This window comes from Nothoprocta perdicaria, unplaced genomic scaffold (assembly GCF_003342845.1).
Source record: "Nothoprocta perdicaria isolate Ctin4 unplaced genomic scaffold, notPer1 scaffold_143, whole genome shotgun sequence".
NCBI lineage: Eukaryota > Metazoa > Chordata > Aves > Tinamiformes > Tinamidae > Nothoprocta > Nothoprocta perdicaria.
The window spans coordinates 2,034,059-2,049,615 of NW_020454572.1; the positions used below are offsets into that span (position 1 = coordinate 2,034,059).

The 15,557-nt window shown below is 46.7% G+C and overlaps 1 protein-coding gene across 1 annotated transcript in view; it reads left to right on the top strand.

Moving 5' to 3' along the window:
* Positions 1-15,557, top strand: part of EDC4 (enhancer of mRNA decapping 4) — a 34,962-nt gene that overhangs the window by 6,949 nt on the left and 12,456 nt on the right. Inside the window, exons 4-18 of the mRNA XM_026034364.1 lie at positions 158-257; positions 1,880-2,069; positions 3,400-3,547; positions 4,059-4,163; positions 5,464-5,573; positions 6,123-6,206; positions 6,759-6,854; positions 7,781-7,883; positions 8,093-8,273; positions 9,700-9,772; positions 10,214-10,305; positions 10,941-11,137; positions 12,263-12,351; positions 13,146-13,299; positions 14,300-14,760. Of these exons, the coding sequence (XP_025890149.1) occupies positions 158-257; positions 1,880-2,069; positions 3,400-3,547; positions 4,059-4,163; positions 5,464-5,573; positions 6,123-6,206; positions 6,759-6,854; positions 7,781-7,883; positions 8,093-8,273; positions 9,700-9,772; positions 10,214-10,305; positions 10,941-11,137; positions 12,263-12,351; positions 13,146-13,299; positions 14,300-14,760 (2,183 nt within the window). The remainder of the gene's footprint in view (positions 1-157; positions 258-1,879; positions 2,070-3,399; positions 3,548-4,058; positions 4,164-5,463; positions 5,574-6,122; positions 6,207-6,758; positions 6,855-7,780; positions 7,884-8,092; positions 8,274-9,699; positions 9,773-10,213; positions 10,306-10,940; positions 11,138-12,262; positions 12,352-13,145; positions 13,300-14,299; positions 14,761-15,557) is intronic.

A 15,557-nucleotide genomic window follows, 5' to 3' on the forward strand; every position in this document is an offset into this window, starting at 1 on the left:
ATATTCTTCAGAAAAGACTGGGAGACTCAGGAGTTTTACTTCATTTTAAAATACCCAGTTTTCAGTGAAATCTTACTATGGATGGGTATGCAACCTTCCCAACCTTCTTCTCTCTCTTTTTTTTTTTTTTTTTTAATTTTCCTTTTCTCTTGAACAGGTGAAAATACAGCCTGTTGCTAGATATGACTGGGAGCAGAAATACTACTACGGTAATCTGATAGCGGTCTCAAACTCATATCTGGCTTATGCCATTAGAGGTAAGATATCTTCCTGCCTTGGATATGATTTGTGTTGATCTGGGCATCTCTGCAAGAGGCAACGTGTGCCTCGGGAGACAGGGCTTGTCAGTAGCTGAAACACTCGCTCACTGTAACACCCAGCGCAGGGTGCTGTTGTACGGAGGGTACAAATGAGACTGGAACTGTATAGGAGGGAACAATTAGTGGTCTAAGAGAGTTTCCATTAAGAAGGAAAGCCTTTCTGAACTGAAATATAAAGACAAGGACTCAGTGGGATTGGGGAGAAATTGAAGGATTGCATTAGTTTCACTGGACAGCAATCTGATATTCAGATTATTACTCTAGTGAAATATATCTGTAATAAACAAGTCTATGTTGTGCTAAGCACAGAAACAGGACCGTGCTAATTTGAGCAGGTAAGTATTTAAAATAGATGGGCTTAAATAAATTTAGCTCTGAGAAGGCAAAGAACAATACAAGGAGACTGTGTTTTGGAGTAGGGAAGAGAGGAAGGCAGAACAACACAGGGAAAAATTGTTTCACAAAGCGTATGGAGCAAATGAACACTACTTTATCAGCAGGGTCTCTCTCTGCTCTAGTGTAACTGCAGATCTGAGGACCTGTTGAGCTCTTCCATTCCTCTCAGAATGGCCCCCCATCAGTTTGTCCAGTCTCTTGACAAAATTTACTACTACTCCATTTCTGTATTTTATCTAAATGAGGTTATTCAAGAGTAGCTGTTCTATTAGAAAAGGGCCTGGCCCTTTTGTATAGAAGCCTGAGTGCGGTAAAATACTGAAAGCTGAGTGATCTACCAGAGGTGACTTCAACATCAAGACGTGGAAATGAGGGTTGCCATAAGCTTGCCTGCATTCTAGTGATGCTTGTCTGAAATGAAGCTGGAAGTTTTATTCCAAACATGCTCTCTCTAGAGCATTTAATTTTTAACTATGCAAGCTGTGATTTTATGTTTCCCTTATAGAAGATATATTTGAGCTACCTGCACCTCCATGACACTTTAGTCCAGGTGCTGAAGATCAAATTACAAATAAATAAAATTAATCCACAGTCATTGAAGGACAATCCTGGAAGATTGGTAGCCTTGTCACCAGCTTGTGATAAAGATTTAGTCTTACATTTAATGGAAGTCATTTCAGGAGAAAAATGTCATCTTTGGTGAGCTGTGAAACCGCTGTTTGTTATAAACTCTGCAGTGGCCTTTTGTTTTAGAATGAGCTTCTGTTGACAGTTGGACTAGATGATCTCTAGAGGTCCCTTCCAGCCTTAACTATTCCTGCGATTCTGTGACTTTAAGTAGAATACTTGAGATTTTGGGTGCTTGAGTTATTGTAAGAGATGTAGGGAATTGAGATGCTCCTGAAAAGGCAGGCAAAACCCTTCTGTCGCAGCAGTTCCCTTCTGCACCAAACCCAGGAAGGGCGGTGAATGTTTGCACGTGTCCTGGGCCTTGTGAGGGTTTGTGCATGGGGCGACTCGCCGTGTGGATTTTTAGTGCAGCCCCAACGGCCATTGATGGCGGGGTGGAAACTGGAGAGGCTGGAGCGGCTGCTGAGAAGCAAGCAGTGCCCGGGGAGGCTGCACGGGGATGGTGACCTCTGCCTTCTGTGTTTGCCTTGCAGCTGCCAGCAACGGCTCCGCTATGGTGAGGGTGCTGAGCGTGAGCACGGCCGAGCGCACCCTGCTCAAAGGATTCACGGGAGCCGTGGCAGACCTGGCTTTTGCCCATCTCAACTCCAACCAGCTGGCCTGCCTCGATGAGGCTGGCAACCTTTTTGTGTGGCGCTTGGCCATGGATAAAGAGAAAATTCAGTATCCTGTCAAAGCAAGCCTGGAGAAGAGAAGGCTGAGGGGGGACCTGATCAGTGCGTACAAATACCTCAAGAGAGGAAGTGAGGAGGATGGGCCGGCCTCTTTGCAGTGGTGACCACTAATGGAACTAGAGGAAACGGCCACAAATTGAAGCACCAAAAGTTTTGCAGGAACTTGAGGAAAAATGTCTTGACAGTGAGGGTGCCAGAGCCCTGGAACAGGCTGCCCAGAGAGGCTGTGGAGTCTCCTTCTCTGGAGATCTCCCAAATCCAGTTGGACGCAGCCCTGTGCTCTGGGTGCCTCTGCAGGAGCAGTGGGGTTGGAGTAGTTGATCTCTAGAGGTCCCTTCCAACCTCAAGGATTCTGTGATTCTATGATAATAATGCTTGTGTAATGTAGTGTGTGTAGTGGTTAGCTGTAAATAGAGCCTCAAAATTAAAATTTCTGCCTAGCCCTTTTGGAATACCAGTTTACAGGAGGGAGGTTGGTAGTCCAACAGAGTATCAAAGCAGCATCTGGCCTGTGCCTGTACTGAAATTTCCAAAGTGGACATTGCAGCGCTCCTCTGAGCCCGGGGAAAAGTAATTAGTGAGGAGGATTTTAGCATCGTTAGGTCTGTGCCAGTTGACCTTACCCGAGGGTGATACCAGTTTGACCGCGTGACCAACTACATCTTTCCTGTGGTTCCTGTTCTGGGGAGGAAGATGTGACACTTGCCCCTCAATCGCTTGGCTTGGGCAAACCCATCAGCCCTGTGCTTTTAAAGGTCAGGAAATAGTTTTCAAGGTTGCTTGCTTATTATAAACCTTTTCCTTGTCACTGCTAGCAGTGACTGCTCGGTGCTTTAGGGCAGCACAACAGTTAATAGGTTGTGGTGGCGTAGGCTGGGCCATCTTCATTTTCTCCTTGATGTACTCAACCGTTTCAAAAGCAACTGAAGCAAAGGTGGTTGGAGCTTAAGCTCTGATTTGTGTGAGCGAACAGGACCACTCGGCCTAGGGCTGTCTCGGTGGTATTTATTGTTGTTGTAATGTTAGAAGACATCACTGACTTGCCCATCGGCAGTCATTTGGATTGCACGTTCAAATTGGCTGTGTTATTCTTGTGATTATCCTGCTCTTATCTCTGAAAATTGTGAGAATCTAACTTCAGTCAGTTTAGTCCTTTTCAGCCAGTGAGGAAAAGCTACCCTGCCTTTTTTCTTAGGAGAATCCCTTTAACTGGTTTTTCTTTAAATCTCAGTGATGTGTGGCAGAGTCCACAACCAAATAGGTCATTGTTGAACAGCAGTAGCAAAGACTGCTTCATGTTCCTTAACCATGGTGATCAGAGAGGAGATCTTGGTGAACATCAAACGTCCTGACAATACCCCCTTGAATACCTCTCGAAGAATCATCTGGTGTCCTTTCATCCCAGATGATAATGAGGAGAATGGTGAAGAGGGAAGTCAAACGTTGGCCTTGTTGCACGAGGACAGGGTAAGGAAACCTTGGCTGAAACTTTATGCCTTTTTATCATTAGAGGGAGGGAAGAATGAAAGAGAGAGCCCACGTTATTACAGGTGTAATGCTCCCTGACCCAGTCTGAGAATCCTCTTGTAACGTGATGATCGGAGCTTATGTTTTTGGAAGAGACATCATGCTAAACTCGTGGGCCCCATGGGAAGAATAGCAGTAATTCCTGCTCCACATCCAACAGGAGACTAAACAAAATGTGGAGGCCCAGGGGCATCAGCCTGTGCGGGCTGAGCAGTACTGAGGTGGTAGGGGAGAAGGCTGGCGAGCAGCAACTGTGCCACAAACATCTGCCTGGACTAAGTGTAACCAGGTGCAGGAAGGCTTCTAAAGCCAAAATCAATAGGAGCAGAGAAGATTTATATCACGTGTTTGCAAGTGGGCTGGAAAATCACGGAAAAATATGAGAAATCCTTGACTGGATGAATGCACTAGTTGTAGCAATAACCTGTGTCCATATCTGTTTATTTTCCAGGCAGAGGTGTGGGATTTAGACATTATTCGAACAAACAACAGCTCCTGGCCAGTGGAAGTGCCTAGCATCAAAGAAGGCTTCATTGTAGTGAAGGGTCACAGCACGGTAAAAACCCCTTCCTTTTGCTTGCTACGTCTAACCTCTGAGGAAACAGATGTGCAGGGAGGAAGATTTTTGGCCCTGCTGTTTGGGGAGAAAAATAGTAGCAAGTCATCTGGCTGGCATGGCTGTGAACTGCAGTTAAATAATTAGATATCAGTAAGTGACACAAATGCAGCCATCGGTGGGCAGCGGCACTGATTCTGGAAGTGAAGCGAGGCATCTCGCCCTTGTCACAGTGGATTGTTAACTCTCTAGATCTTCTCATCCTCTTTCTTCATCTGTCTCTGAGAAGGCCTCCTCTAGAGGAATGTTGTATCAGACCAAAAAAATTTTGCTGGTCAGAGAAGAGTTTAAATGTCCAGCCTAACTCCTCTTGGGAATTTAGTGTTTCCCTCTGTGCTTGAATTTCTGTAAAATTTGGAACCTCCTAACATGGTGTGTTACAGATCACGTAGATTCTCTTTTGTTTTTTCAGTCTCATGAACTGTAGTTTTTAGGATTGAAGAGAGTTTGTGGATTTGTTGTTTTCTTTTTAAGGTGTAAAATAGTTTCTTGGCTGGTGTCCTGTGAGTTTTAGGGAGATGGGCATATGCACACCTAGAAAAGGGACCTTTATTTCAAGAGCCACGATGAATTTATACTCTTTTGTTTGAAAATGAGTCTAGGAAAAAATCACTTATTTTTCCATGGGCCTGTTTGTCAGTCTGGGCTGCAATTCAAATATTGTATCTTCTGATAAAAGGAATGCTGCTACACTGCTGTGATTTATTCCTGGATGATAATAGGAAAAGTGAGCCCAACGTCATCTTTACTTTTCCTCATTCCCTTAATGAGCACAACTATATTTGTAAATAGAGTGTGTGGATCAGGACTGTGGCTGGGTATCTGGTAGCTGATACTTTGAATATCAGGGATGCACCTGGAAAGAGTCCAGTTTTACTTTTTCAGCAAGATAACGAGACCATAATTGTACTACCAAGGCAAAGCAAAGTGCTTAATGACTGTGAACAGCCATAAGATCCTAAAGCAATATGAGCCCTGTTTGTGACATGAGTGACAGTGGGAGCAAGATCCGCATCATCTAATTTACTTAAATTTCTGTGAAGAGGAAAGACAAGGATTTAAAAAAAAAAATCCCCTCATCCTTGTTCTGCAAAGGGGTAAGTTGCCTGATGAGATGTTAGAGGTATCTTGCCTCCTGTCCTACCAGACTGTTAGTCAAATAAGACCATATTCTTTTTTCTCCTCTCTTGAAGAGTTATACAATTACTTCACTGGGCTTTTTTTTCCTCTCTCTGTTTAGTGCCTGAGTGAGGGAGCTCTCTCTCCAGATGGAACGGTGTTGGCCACAGCAAGCCATGATGGTTTCGTCAAGTTCTGGCAGATCTATATTGAGGGGCAAGATGAGCCAAGGTAAGTGGAGAATTTGGGAGGTGAGGGATCTTCAGAGAACATCAGTTTCTCTCAGATCTTTCCTCGTTCTAAAAACATTCTTGGGTCATTACCTAGATACAGGGTGAATATAAGTGTTTTGTGGCAGAAGAGTGCTGGTACATCACTGAATATCACACAAGCTTCAAGTTTGGTGAACTTTGGACAGAAACAAAATGCTGTGTCTGGAAGCATGAGGCCTTGTGCCTTGTACACATTGAAGCTAAACTCTTGTGCTGTCCTGCATGTGCAGAAATCTTCCCTTAGCTCCTGCTCTCAATGTTGATGTCTCTTACCTACGGTACCCTTGTTGAAATGCCAAAGTCAAGGCAGCCTTTGGGGGAAGGAGGAGGTTGGTGACTGTCTGTGGCTGCATGGGAGTGATCACCTTGTGAATTGATATAAACCTGTGAACAAACAGGTGATAAAATGTTCAGGGCCCACCTTTTCATTCCTGCTGCCCTATTTTCACTGGTCCCTGCATTCTTTCTTTTATAATTTTTTTTCTTCTTAATTATTATTTTTTTCCAGGTGTCTTCATGAGTGGAAACCCCATGATGGTAGGCCTCTCTCCTGCCTGCTCTTTTGTGACAACCATAAAAAGCAAGACCCAGAGTAAGTCGCCAAATCTACTTTGAGTAGCAGAGTTTACTGATATCTTCCAACTCTGCCTTTGAGGATTTCGTTGCCTTGGGAATTACTTGCACAAATCTAGTTTTGTGGCAGGAGCAGATCTGGTTCTGTTTCTACAATAATTTATCTAGACATGGAAAAATAAGGCACTGGAGCAGCCTAAAGTTACCTTAACTCTAGTGTCAATTCCAGGTCTGTGAAGAGCTAAGCAATGAAAATTCTGGGTCAGAGCCTTTCCATGTTTGTAGTGCGGTTGGTTTTACCTGGCTGAATATCAAGTGCAGTAGAAATTTGATGGACAAAAGAGCTTTTTATTTTTATTTTTGTTAGTTAGGGGTTTTTTGGGAGATCTGAGAGCTATACTTTTTTTTTTTTTTTTTTTTTTAAATGTGCCTCAGAAGCAGAATTTTTTGGAGAAGTTTGAGATGCTCTTGTGCAAAACCAGCCATGGGTAGACTGTGAGAAACCTTTCTATGAAATGACCTTGTGGGAGATGCCTGATTTTTAAGATAATTGTCTGTGTTGAACCTGCAGGGTTCCCTTCTGGAGATTTCTTATCACAGGAGCGGATCAGAATAGAGAGCTGAAGATGTGGTGCACTGTGTCTTGGACCTGTCTCCAGACTGTGCGGTAGGTGGTGGCTGCCCTAAATGGGTTTGGTTTGACATGGCAGTGGATCACAGCAAAGCTCAAGCCTTTTAGGTTTGCTTGCTTTGCCAAGCACTCTATTAGCATCAAGCCCCAGCTAGTAACTATTCTTTTGCCCATTTGACATATTTGTTGAAAAATACGAGGGCTATTTTAGACTATCAGGTCAGGTTTTGGTAATACGTGTCTTGTTATATAGATACACAGGGGGTTATCAAGACCTCTTGTGTTCAGTTTGGTCTGTAGAGCACAAACCTACCTGTAGCCCTCCTGGGGGGCTCAATAACCTGCTTAGCACCTTTTCCTACAATTGATTTTCTTGCTTTAAAGAATTGGAAGCTGCTATGCTGACAGAGCTGAAGTTGGTTTAGAAAACTGAGATACTGAGCTCTGTAGCTGCAGAAGTTCAAATTCCCCTTCAATTCCTCTATTCCCTTGACTTTTCTGCTGGTGTTTCATGGGCTCCCAGGCCACGTGCATATGTCAGGCTGTTGCTGATCTGCCCTCCTAAAATGAGAAGCATGTTGCATGCAGATGAGAGCTGCTTTATTGCCTCCCTTGCTGCTAAAGATCTGTTCTAAGAAGGGCTCGTTTGGTTTGGTGGCTCTCTGGCCTTAAGCGTGTAGCTTTGAGCGTTGTTCTCCTGTGAAGGTGGAACATGTTGAATAACTGCAAACCACCACTGTGCATTTAAATGCTCAGAATCAGATCTGCCCTGTGATCTCCCTGCTGCTTTCTTAGCTGACGTAAGCAGTGATTTCTGTGATTACGTTTTCATCCTAGTGGATGGCTGTAATATGACTGCAAATGCCTTAAGATGTTTTTTTAATTAATTCGGTCTCATAGCAGTTGTTTTGATTGTGTTGATCTGCCTTGCTTTTTAATTCCCCTCTTGTTTGTGGATCTAGCTTTTCTCCAGACATCTTCAGCTCTATGAGTATTCTTCCCAGCTTGAAAGTCTGCCTCGACCTCTCTGCTGAATATCTGATCCTGAGTGATGTACAGAGAAAGGTAGGTGCCTCATTTCTTACTGACTGTGTGGGCAGTGGTGCCGGAAGGAGAAATATCCTATTTGGTGACTTGTTTCAGACCTAAATACCTCAGACTTTATTCCTTGTGTTGTTTCAGGTCTTCTTCAGGTGCTGAGCTTTATATTCTTGAGTGCACGTCACACATGTGCACTGAGCTCTGAAATTCCCTACTGTTTCTTACTCTTCCAGGTCTTGTATGTGATGGAGCTGCTGCAGAACCAGGAGGAGGGCAAAGCCTACTTCAGCTCCATCTCCGAGTTCCTCCTGACCCACCCTGTCCTCAGCTTTGGCATCCAGGCAGTGAGCCGCTGCCGCTTAAGGCACACCGAAGTGCTCCCCGCGGAGGAGGAAAATGACAACCTGAGTGTGGGTAGGTGACGCAGAATTTAGCTCTTGCAAGCTCAGGATATGTCATCCTTAGCTGGTTCTGGTTTTTCCAGAAATGCTCAATTTTTCCTTCTCCTGTACAAAACTGGTGATGTGCCAGAGATGGATTACTTCAGATAAACCCTTTCTCTTTCTGGACTTTCTGGAGGTCTCTGGTCCATCCTCCTGCTTTGAAGCAGGAATATTGCTGGCAGTAGATTAGCTCAGCTATGGCTTTAACTAGTTGTGTATTGAAGGCCAGCACAGATAGCAGTTATGTCTGTGCTCTGGTATCTTGAGCCAGGGCCAAACTGCTTTCTAGAGAAAGGATTTTTGTAGTATCCAACCTGAAATTCCCAAACCACAGTTTATTGCCATTGCTTGTTACCACAGCTCCCTTTGGAAAGGGGAGGAGATAAGACATGGGGCTGCAGCGCTGAGGGCTCTACGCTAAAAAAGGCTTTCCAGAGACGTGCGAGCTGTTCTCTGGCAGCAGCTGCACTGGATATAATACAGAATATGGTGGAGAATTATCCCATGCGAGCTTCCATGTCTGCTGCTTCCCTTGACGTGTCTGTTTGCTTCCATCTCCTGCCTTTCTGTTAGTAACATCAGGAAAGCTGCTTTGGATACCATCAATCTCGTGTGCTTCTGGGTGCCTGTTGTGGCTCACGGTCATTAGGATTGGTTCATGTCATTGTCAGCATCATTAGTGGCTCCCAAAGCAAAGCACAAGAGTAACTTTTTACTTTTTTTGGAGGGACTCTGGCACTGAAAAGTTGAAGAAAAGATGACTAATAGAAGAAACAAGTCAACAGCAGACTGGAGGTGAAAGTTTAGGTCCCAGTTTGGTGCTTAGATAATTTGAAGAACTTGCATAGGGCTTCCTAAATGAGCTTATAGTGGAGGACTAGGCTTGTTTCTTCCTCTCAGCCGCCTTAGCTTTCCTAGGATCTAGAGTGATCCAGATATTGAGTGAATGTTGTCAGCGCTGGCTGATGAAAAGTTATTGCAGAGCTGTGTGTAATTTCCCTGGCTTAAAGCTGAAAAGGATGGTTGAATCCTGGTTGGAAATTGTATGGGGGTTAAGGCAGAGAGTGTCTCTTAAAATGTAGCCAAGGAGCAGCTGGAGCAGCTTGCTGGTAGTTCCACATCTCAGCTTCCTCCTGTGTTCCTCACAAGGTAATTGCCACCCGGCGCTCCCTTGGGGCTTGTTCCACTGCATTAGAGTCAATGTGATTGTTCTCACAGTGCAAAGTAAAGCAAGCAGAGGAGATGCTTTCCCATGTAAGATAAATCTGCCTCTGAAGTGAGGTGAGAAGGCTGCGTGGAGCTGTGTTGTGCTCTGCTGATGGTTCCTGTGCTGTGGAGTTTTTCTGGTAGCTTGTTTGTGATTTCAAGTTGACGTTTTAATTTTGTCTTGTTTGCAGAAGGTGCTCAGGGAGCTGGCGCTGTGGAGTCAGCCGCGGGGGTGCTTATAAAGCTCTTCTGTGTGCACACCAAGTGAGTATGCTGAGCAGCTACTGTGGGCAGCTGCCCGCAGGGGTCTCCATCCCACCCTGGCCTGTATAAAGAACTGCTGTTTACTTGGCAGTTCCTTCCACCGGTAATAAATGCTGCTTGAACTCACAGAAGCTTCCAGTAGCGGTGTGCTCACACTATCCTCACGAGGAAGCGGTCTAGCATGGGGCTGGGGCAAGTTATTTTTGGAGTTGCTGAGAGCACGCGGTGCCTTTAGAGATCTGCACGTAGGCATGTGCTGGCCACACCTTTGATGTGCTCCGAGTGCCACAACTTGGGGAGACAGCTAAATAAAGATCAGCTTCCACTGATCTCGCAGGCAAAACGCGTCTCTCAGGAATCAGCTCTAGGAAGAGCAGTCCTCTAAGCCTTAGGATTCTGTTGGTGATTCATAAGCTCATCATTTGTTTGATATTTCTGCAGGGCCCTACAGGATGTGCAGATCAGATTCCAGCCTCTCCATAGTCCTGATGTGGCTGCATCCCTGCCTTCCCATGGCTCTCATGAAGAGTTTGGTGAGCATCTGTGTTCAATGGGTCTGCAGGGTTTTCAGCCTTTAAGGGTTGCTGGGGTGGGGATGTGAAGGTTGGTAGCCTCTTTGGATGCCTCTTTGCTTTAGAAAAGTGTCGCTGTATAAGGGCTTCTGAGCATGGAGGAGCTATGAAAGCAGCCCACTATGAGCACAGAGCAGGGGAGCACGTTAAGCCAGGAGTGCTGATGCTTTGCCAGTGCTTGGCTTCACCTTCCTAGTTGATTTGGAACTTGTTCCAGAAACACAGCGTTCATCTCTTGCCAGGCAGAAGAGATCTTGAGAATAGAGAGACTGGGGTGTGTGCAGCGCCCTGGAATACTGGATAATTCGCTCTTCTGGGATGTGGCTGTTAAAACCGGCCTTAAATTTGGAGAAAAAGGGAAACTTGTATTTCCTGTTGTTACAGCCTGGTAACATCCACTCTCTGACATACAAAGAGTAAGCAGAAGACAGGATTTGCATTGTCTCTGATTAGTTCAGGTGGATGTGGCAGGGTTTCCACTTGTTTTCTTGGCATCCAGTCTGATTGTCAGTGGTGTAAATTTGTACGTCATGGAATTGGAGCTTCAGCTTTCGGGGGAAATTCCTGTAAATTTGTCTGTCTGTCTTCCTTGGAAGCCTTTCCAGACCATATGGCTGACCTGAGCACAGAAGGGCTGGGATCTGAAAAGGGATCTGTGCACGGCTCTCAACCGGACTTGCGGCGTATTGCTGACCTCCCTGTACCCGCAGACTTCCTTTCTCTCTCAAATGATGCCAAGCCTAAGTTGATGACTCCAGATGCTTTCATGACGCCAAGCACATCTCTTCAACAGGTAACATGAGGAGAGCACTGTCACGTAGTGGTGCAAGGGGTAGGTTGGGATTCTGATCCCTTTGGACTTTTTGTAGACTGTGATGACATAGGGCAGCAGAACTAGTAAATGTAGAGCACAGGAGAAAAACTGCCTTGTGTCAACAACACTGTAGAGAGAGGGGCACATTGGTCTGTCTAAAATGCAAGGCTGGTCTCAGCTTGTGTTGCAAGTGCTGCATTTTGCCACAAAGCTGCTGATGTAGCAGTGTCGTGTGGAACTGCTGGGTGTGCTAAACCACTGTGTCAATGGTGGGAGACTGGTTTTCTTGCCTAAAGCATGCTCCTTGTGGGGTGGTATAACTAAAATGGCAGAAAACCCTGTCACCTTGGCTGTCTCTGCATTCCTACCTGACAAAATCCTTTGGGAGTAGGCATCTGAAACAGGCTAAGAATGCCTAGCGCATCCTGCAGGCTGTTCTGTTCCATGGAGTTTTGGATCAGGTAGTGAGTGCAGGAGGAGCCTGGGCAAGCGTGGGCAGCACACGCAGACTTGAAGAAATGGAGGTAACACTGAGCTGCCTCAGTGTTACCTCACGAGTCGGAAGCTTGTCCAGATGGGTGTGTGCTCGTGTTGGTGACCTCTGCAGCTGCTGCTTGGTGGCCAGAAGCAGCAGGGAGATGAGCATCTTTGCTGTGCTCTGCGCTGCTGAGCAGCTGAGGGGAGCAATGTCCCGTCCGGTGCGTTTGTGCCTTCTCCCATCACCTGTTGGCAGAGCTTTTGTAGCAGGATCCTAGGCAGGTTTTGGCCTCGTCGCTGGCAGCAGACCTTGACAGGAGCAGTTTAGCTTGGGCAGAAGAATGTGGAGCTGGTGCTGAGCCTGCAGAATGCCACTGCATTGGGAACTGCAGATGGGCCTTATGTAGCTGATGTTTCCGTGTCCTAGCTCAGGACAAGCAGTCACAGTTCACGTGAGGGGGAGGTTTTGGGGCCTGCCTTTAACCAGCTCTGCCCCAGCAGCACAACTCCACCGAAGTATTTATTCTTCTTTTGCCAAAGAGTCCTTGGGAGCCTTTCTGGGGCCGGCGTTCTCGGTTCTGCTGTTGCACTCCTGTCACACTGTGACCGCTCGCTGTTTTCTTGCAGATCACTGTGTCCCCAGGCAGCAGCGTCAGTTCCTTGACTGCAGTCACAGCCATGAGCAGCACTTCTGTCACTGACACCTCAATGGCCAGGTAAATAGAGCAGTAAAGATTCCTTTGCAGCTGAACTAATACTGTCCTGCAGGGGGGAACAGAGCTGTAGTTGAGTTTGTAGGAGAGGATATTAGAAGCAGAGTTATAAACTGCCCTAGTCCCAGAGCCCCTATATAAGGGCAACTGTTTGTGTCCCTAAGGCAGCTTGGGCTGTGCCTGTTGTCACCCAAGGGGCTCACGACAGGGTTTTGTTTGCACCCCAAAGGGATTCTTTTACTGCATCTCAACTTTGTTGCTTTCCATGCTTCTCTCAAAGGGCTGTCACCTTTACAGGTAAGGGAACACTGCAGGCATCAAGGGCAGAAAGGTAATTGGGGCCCTCAGAAAAGTCTTGCTCTGGGGGTGAGGTGGGTTGGGCTGCTAGCAGATAAGGAAAAACTGAATTTCTGAGGTCAGGGGTAAAGACCAAGCACCTATTCTCTGATGTTCTGTTTCTCATTAAACTTCCCACAGTGTGCACTGAAGATATAATACATCCCTTGTCTCACTGACCCCTCAACTTCTAACACTTCCTTAAACATATGACATTGCCCCTCTTTTCTTCATTTCCATTTGGACTTTCTTTGATCTGTATAGTGACCAGGAGATGCAATTGCTAGTTGACAGGGAGCTATAAAGAGGGGAGAGTTTGGAGAGGACTGACGAAATTTGTGGTGTGCCCTCTGTTACCTGTGAATTGGCTCCTCCACTGACTTGCGAATCCAGGCTTCGCACCTCTATGTTCTGTGTCAGTAAGTTGACCTGCCTGATCTGGTCTCGTCTGTTTTGTACAGGACGTCAGAGGACTTGACAGTGAGCCCGAAGATGCAGCTGGACACCAGCCTCACACTGAGCAGCAGCAGCAGCAGTCTTCAAACCAGTCCTAGGAGCCATTCTGTTCTGATCCCCGGCCTCGCTGACAAGCTAACGCCGAAGGCTCCTGTTCCAGTAAGGCTCCAAAATACGGCTTGCTTGTTTCTTCTCGTGGACAATGGTGCCTCTCCATAGGCTTTTCCAAGCTGAAATGAGGCTTGTTTGTGTACTCGGGGTCAGTATCTGCCTTTTGGAAGACAAAGCTGCCAGCACAGACCTGCAGCCTGCTTTGTGAGTTTGTTAATGGAGCTTGATCCTGCTGCAAAGCAAGATGCCTCTGAAAACAAGAGGCAGTTCTGCCTGTGTTGCCCCCACAAAGGTTTGTGCATTAGGAGACAGTGCTGCCTGGAAAAGTCTCTTCCTTTTCGGTCTCACGAGTCTGAAACTATCATTTCAGACCACGCTTAAATTTTTTTTCCAGGTGTGATGTAAAACAGATTATTTCAGCCTTAAGCTTTGATCATTGGCTTTCAGTTCTGGAGATACACAGCGTTAAAACTAACCAATCCTTTTCTCCTAAAAAAGAAAGGGTTGGGGAGCACGTCAAAGAGGTAGAATCAGCGTTAAATTTTCTTTTGGAAATATGTTAAAACCAGAACTCAATGAAGTGTGTGTGTGCTTGGCCTTGCTGGGAGATGGTATTGTTTGGGGTTTAATTCTGTAATTCTGTATTCCCTTACGTGCAAGTCAAGATTCCCTTTGATTTAAGGAAACTGATGATGGGAGGGGACTTACGTTTGGAGAATATATCATTATTTCTGCAAGTAGTTGACAGATGTAGAAAAGTGGTTTTGCTCTGAGAAGCTAGAGGGAACCTGGAGCAAATGAAGGTGGTAACGAACAGTCTTATTACGCTTACTACATTTTGGGTCCCTCCTCCATCTGCTGAATGCTGAGGTGCCCAGATATCCCATGAGGAAAGGACACGGCCTGGCTCTTTTCAGAGGTGGGAGCTGATGCGAGGGCAGTTGTTTGGCACTTGGTGAGAGCCCTAGGGAGTCTTGGGATGTCTCCATGAAGGCTGCAAGAAGGCCCTCGTTTGATACGACGTTATGCTCTCTCATTTTGAATCCAGGTTGCACCAGGAAACCCTTCCCTAGCTCTGGAACTGCAGGAAGTGGAGCCCTTGGTGGTGCCTCAGGCCTCTCCCACGCGCGAGCGTTCGCCGGACGTCATTTCCTCGGCTTCCACGGCCATGTCCCAGGACATCCCCGAGATCGCGTCGGAGACGCTGCAGCGCAGCTTCGCCGCGGCGCCGGGCCTCGCCGCGGAGGTGCTGGAGCCCGGCCTGCACGCGGACACCATGGCCTCCGCAGCCTCCGCCCTGCACTTGCTCTCCCCCAGGAACCGGCACAATTCCGACCACAGCCACCACTCTTTGGACATGCCTCAGATGGACGTGGACAGGCTGAACGCTCCGTCTTTGCTGGAGACTGCTTTAACTCAGGAAAACGCATCTTCTGACAGTGTCGTAGGCCAGCCCTGGCCAGCGGCTCCCGACATAACCAGAGAAACTAGGAACGGCATGGCAGACAGGTAATCCCCTGGGTGGGTCTTTCTTGGGGCAATTTCCTTGCATTCCCTGGACCGCTGGCTTGATGAAAGGCTCTTGCACTGCAGCTGAGCTAGAACAGTTTTCCATCCCTCCCTTTTCTAAAAGACCCTGTGGTCCAAGCTGCCTCATGTATAGAGTGTCCTGAACTTCCTAAGTTCTGACTGTGAGTGCCCTCTTGTATCCCTTTCAGCTCAAGGGACCAGAGAATGCTTAAGTTTGGAAGGGACCTGTAGAGATCACCTAGTCCAACACCCTCCACACGCACGATCACCCAGAGCACGTGGCACAGGGTGCATCCAAGGGGGTTTGGGAGATCTCCAGAGAAGGAGATTCCACAGCCTCTCTGGGCAGCCTGTTCGAGGGCTCTGGCACCCTCACTGAATCATAGAATTAATAGGATCTCTGTTAACAAGTGGAAATAACCCAATTTAGTGGCCTTCATGCTTTCCTAAGAATGGAGACTTCTTTTTTTCTTAACGTAATTTCTGAAAACAAAACCAGTGCGAGCTAAATTCTCCTGCAGGTGATCCTCCCGCCGGCCCTCGTGTGAGAGAACCGGTTAGCACATAACTGGCAAGTTTAATGATAGTTTAATTGTATGTGTCTCTTCTCTGGTGGGCTTTGTGCAGCTCGCATTGGGGTTTAGGCAAAACACACTTGAGAAGTTGGGAAAGGAGCAAAAACATCTCTGTGGAGCGGGCGGGCAGATGGAGGCAGCGTCACGCCTGCCCGCTTGCCAGGAGCAGAGCTCCTTGTTGGGGTAATGCAAGGATTCACT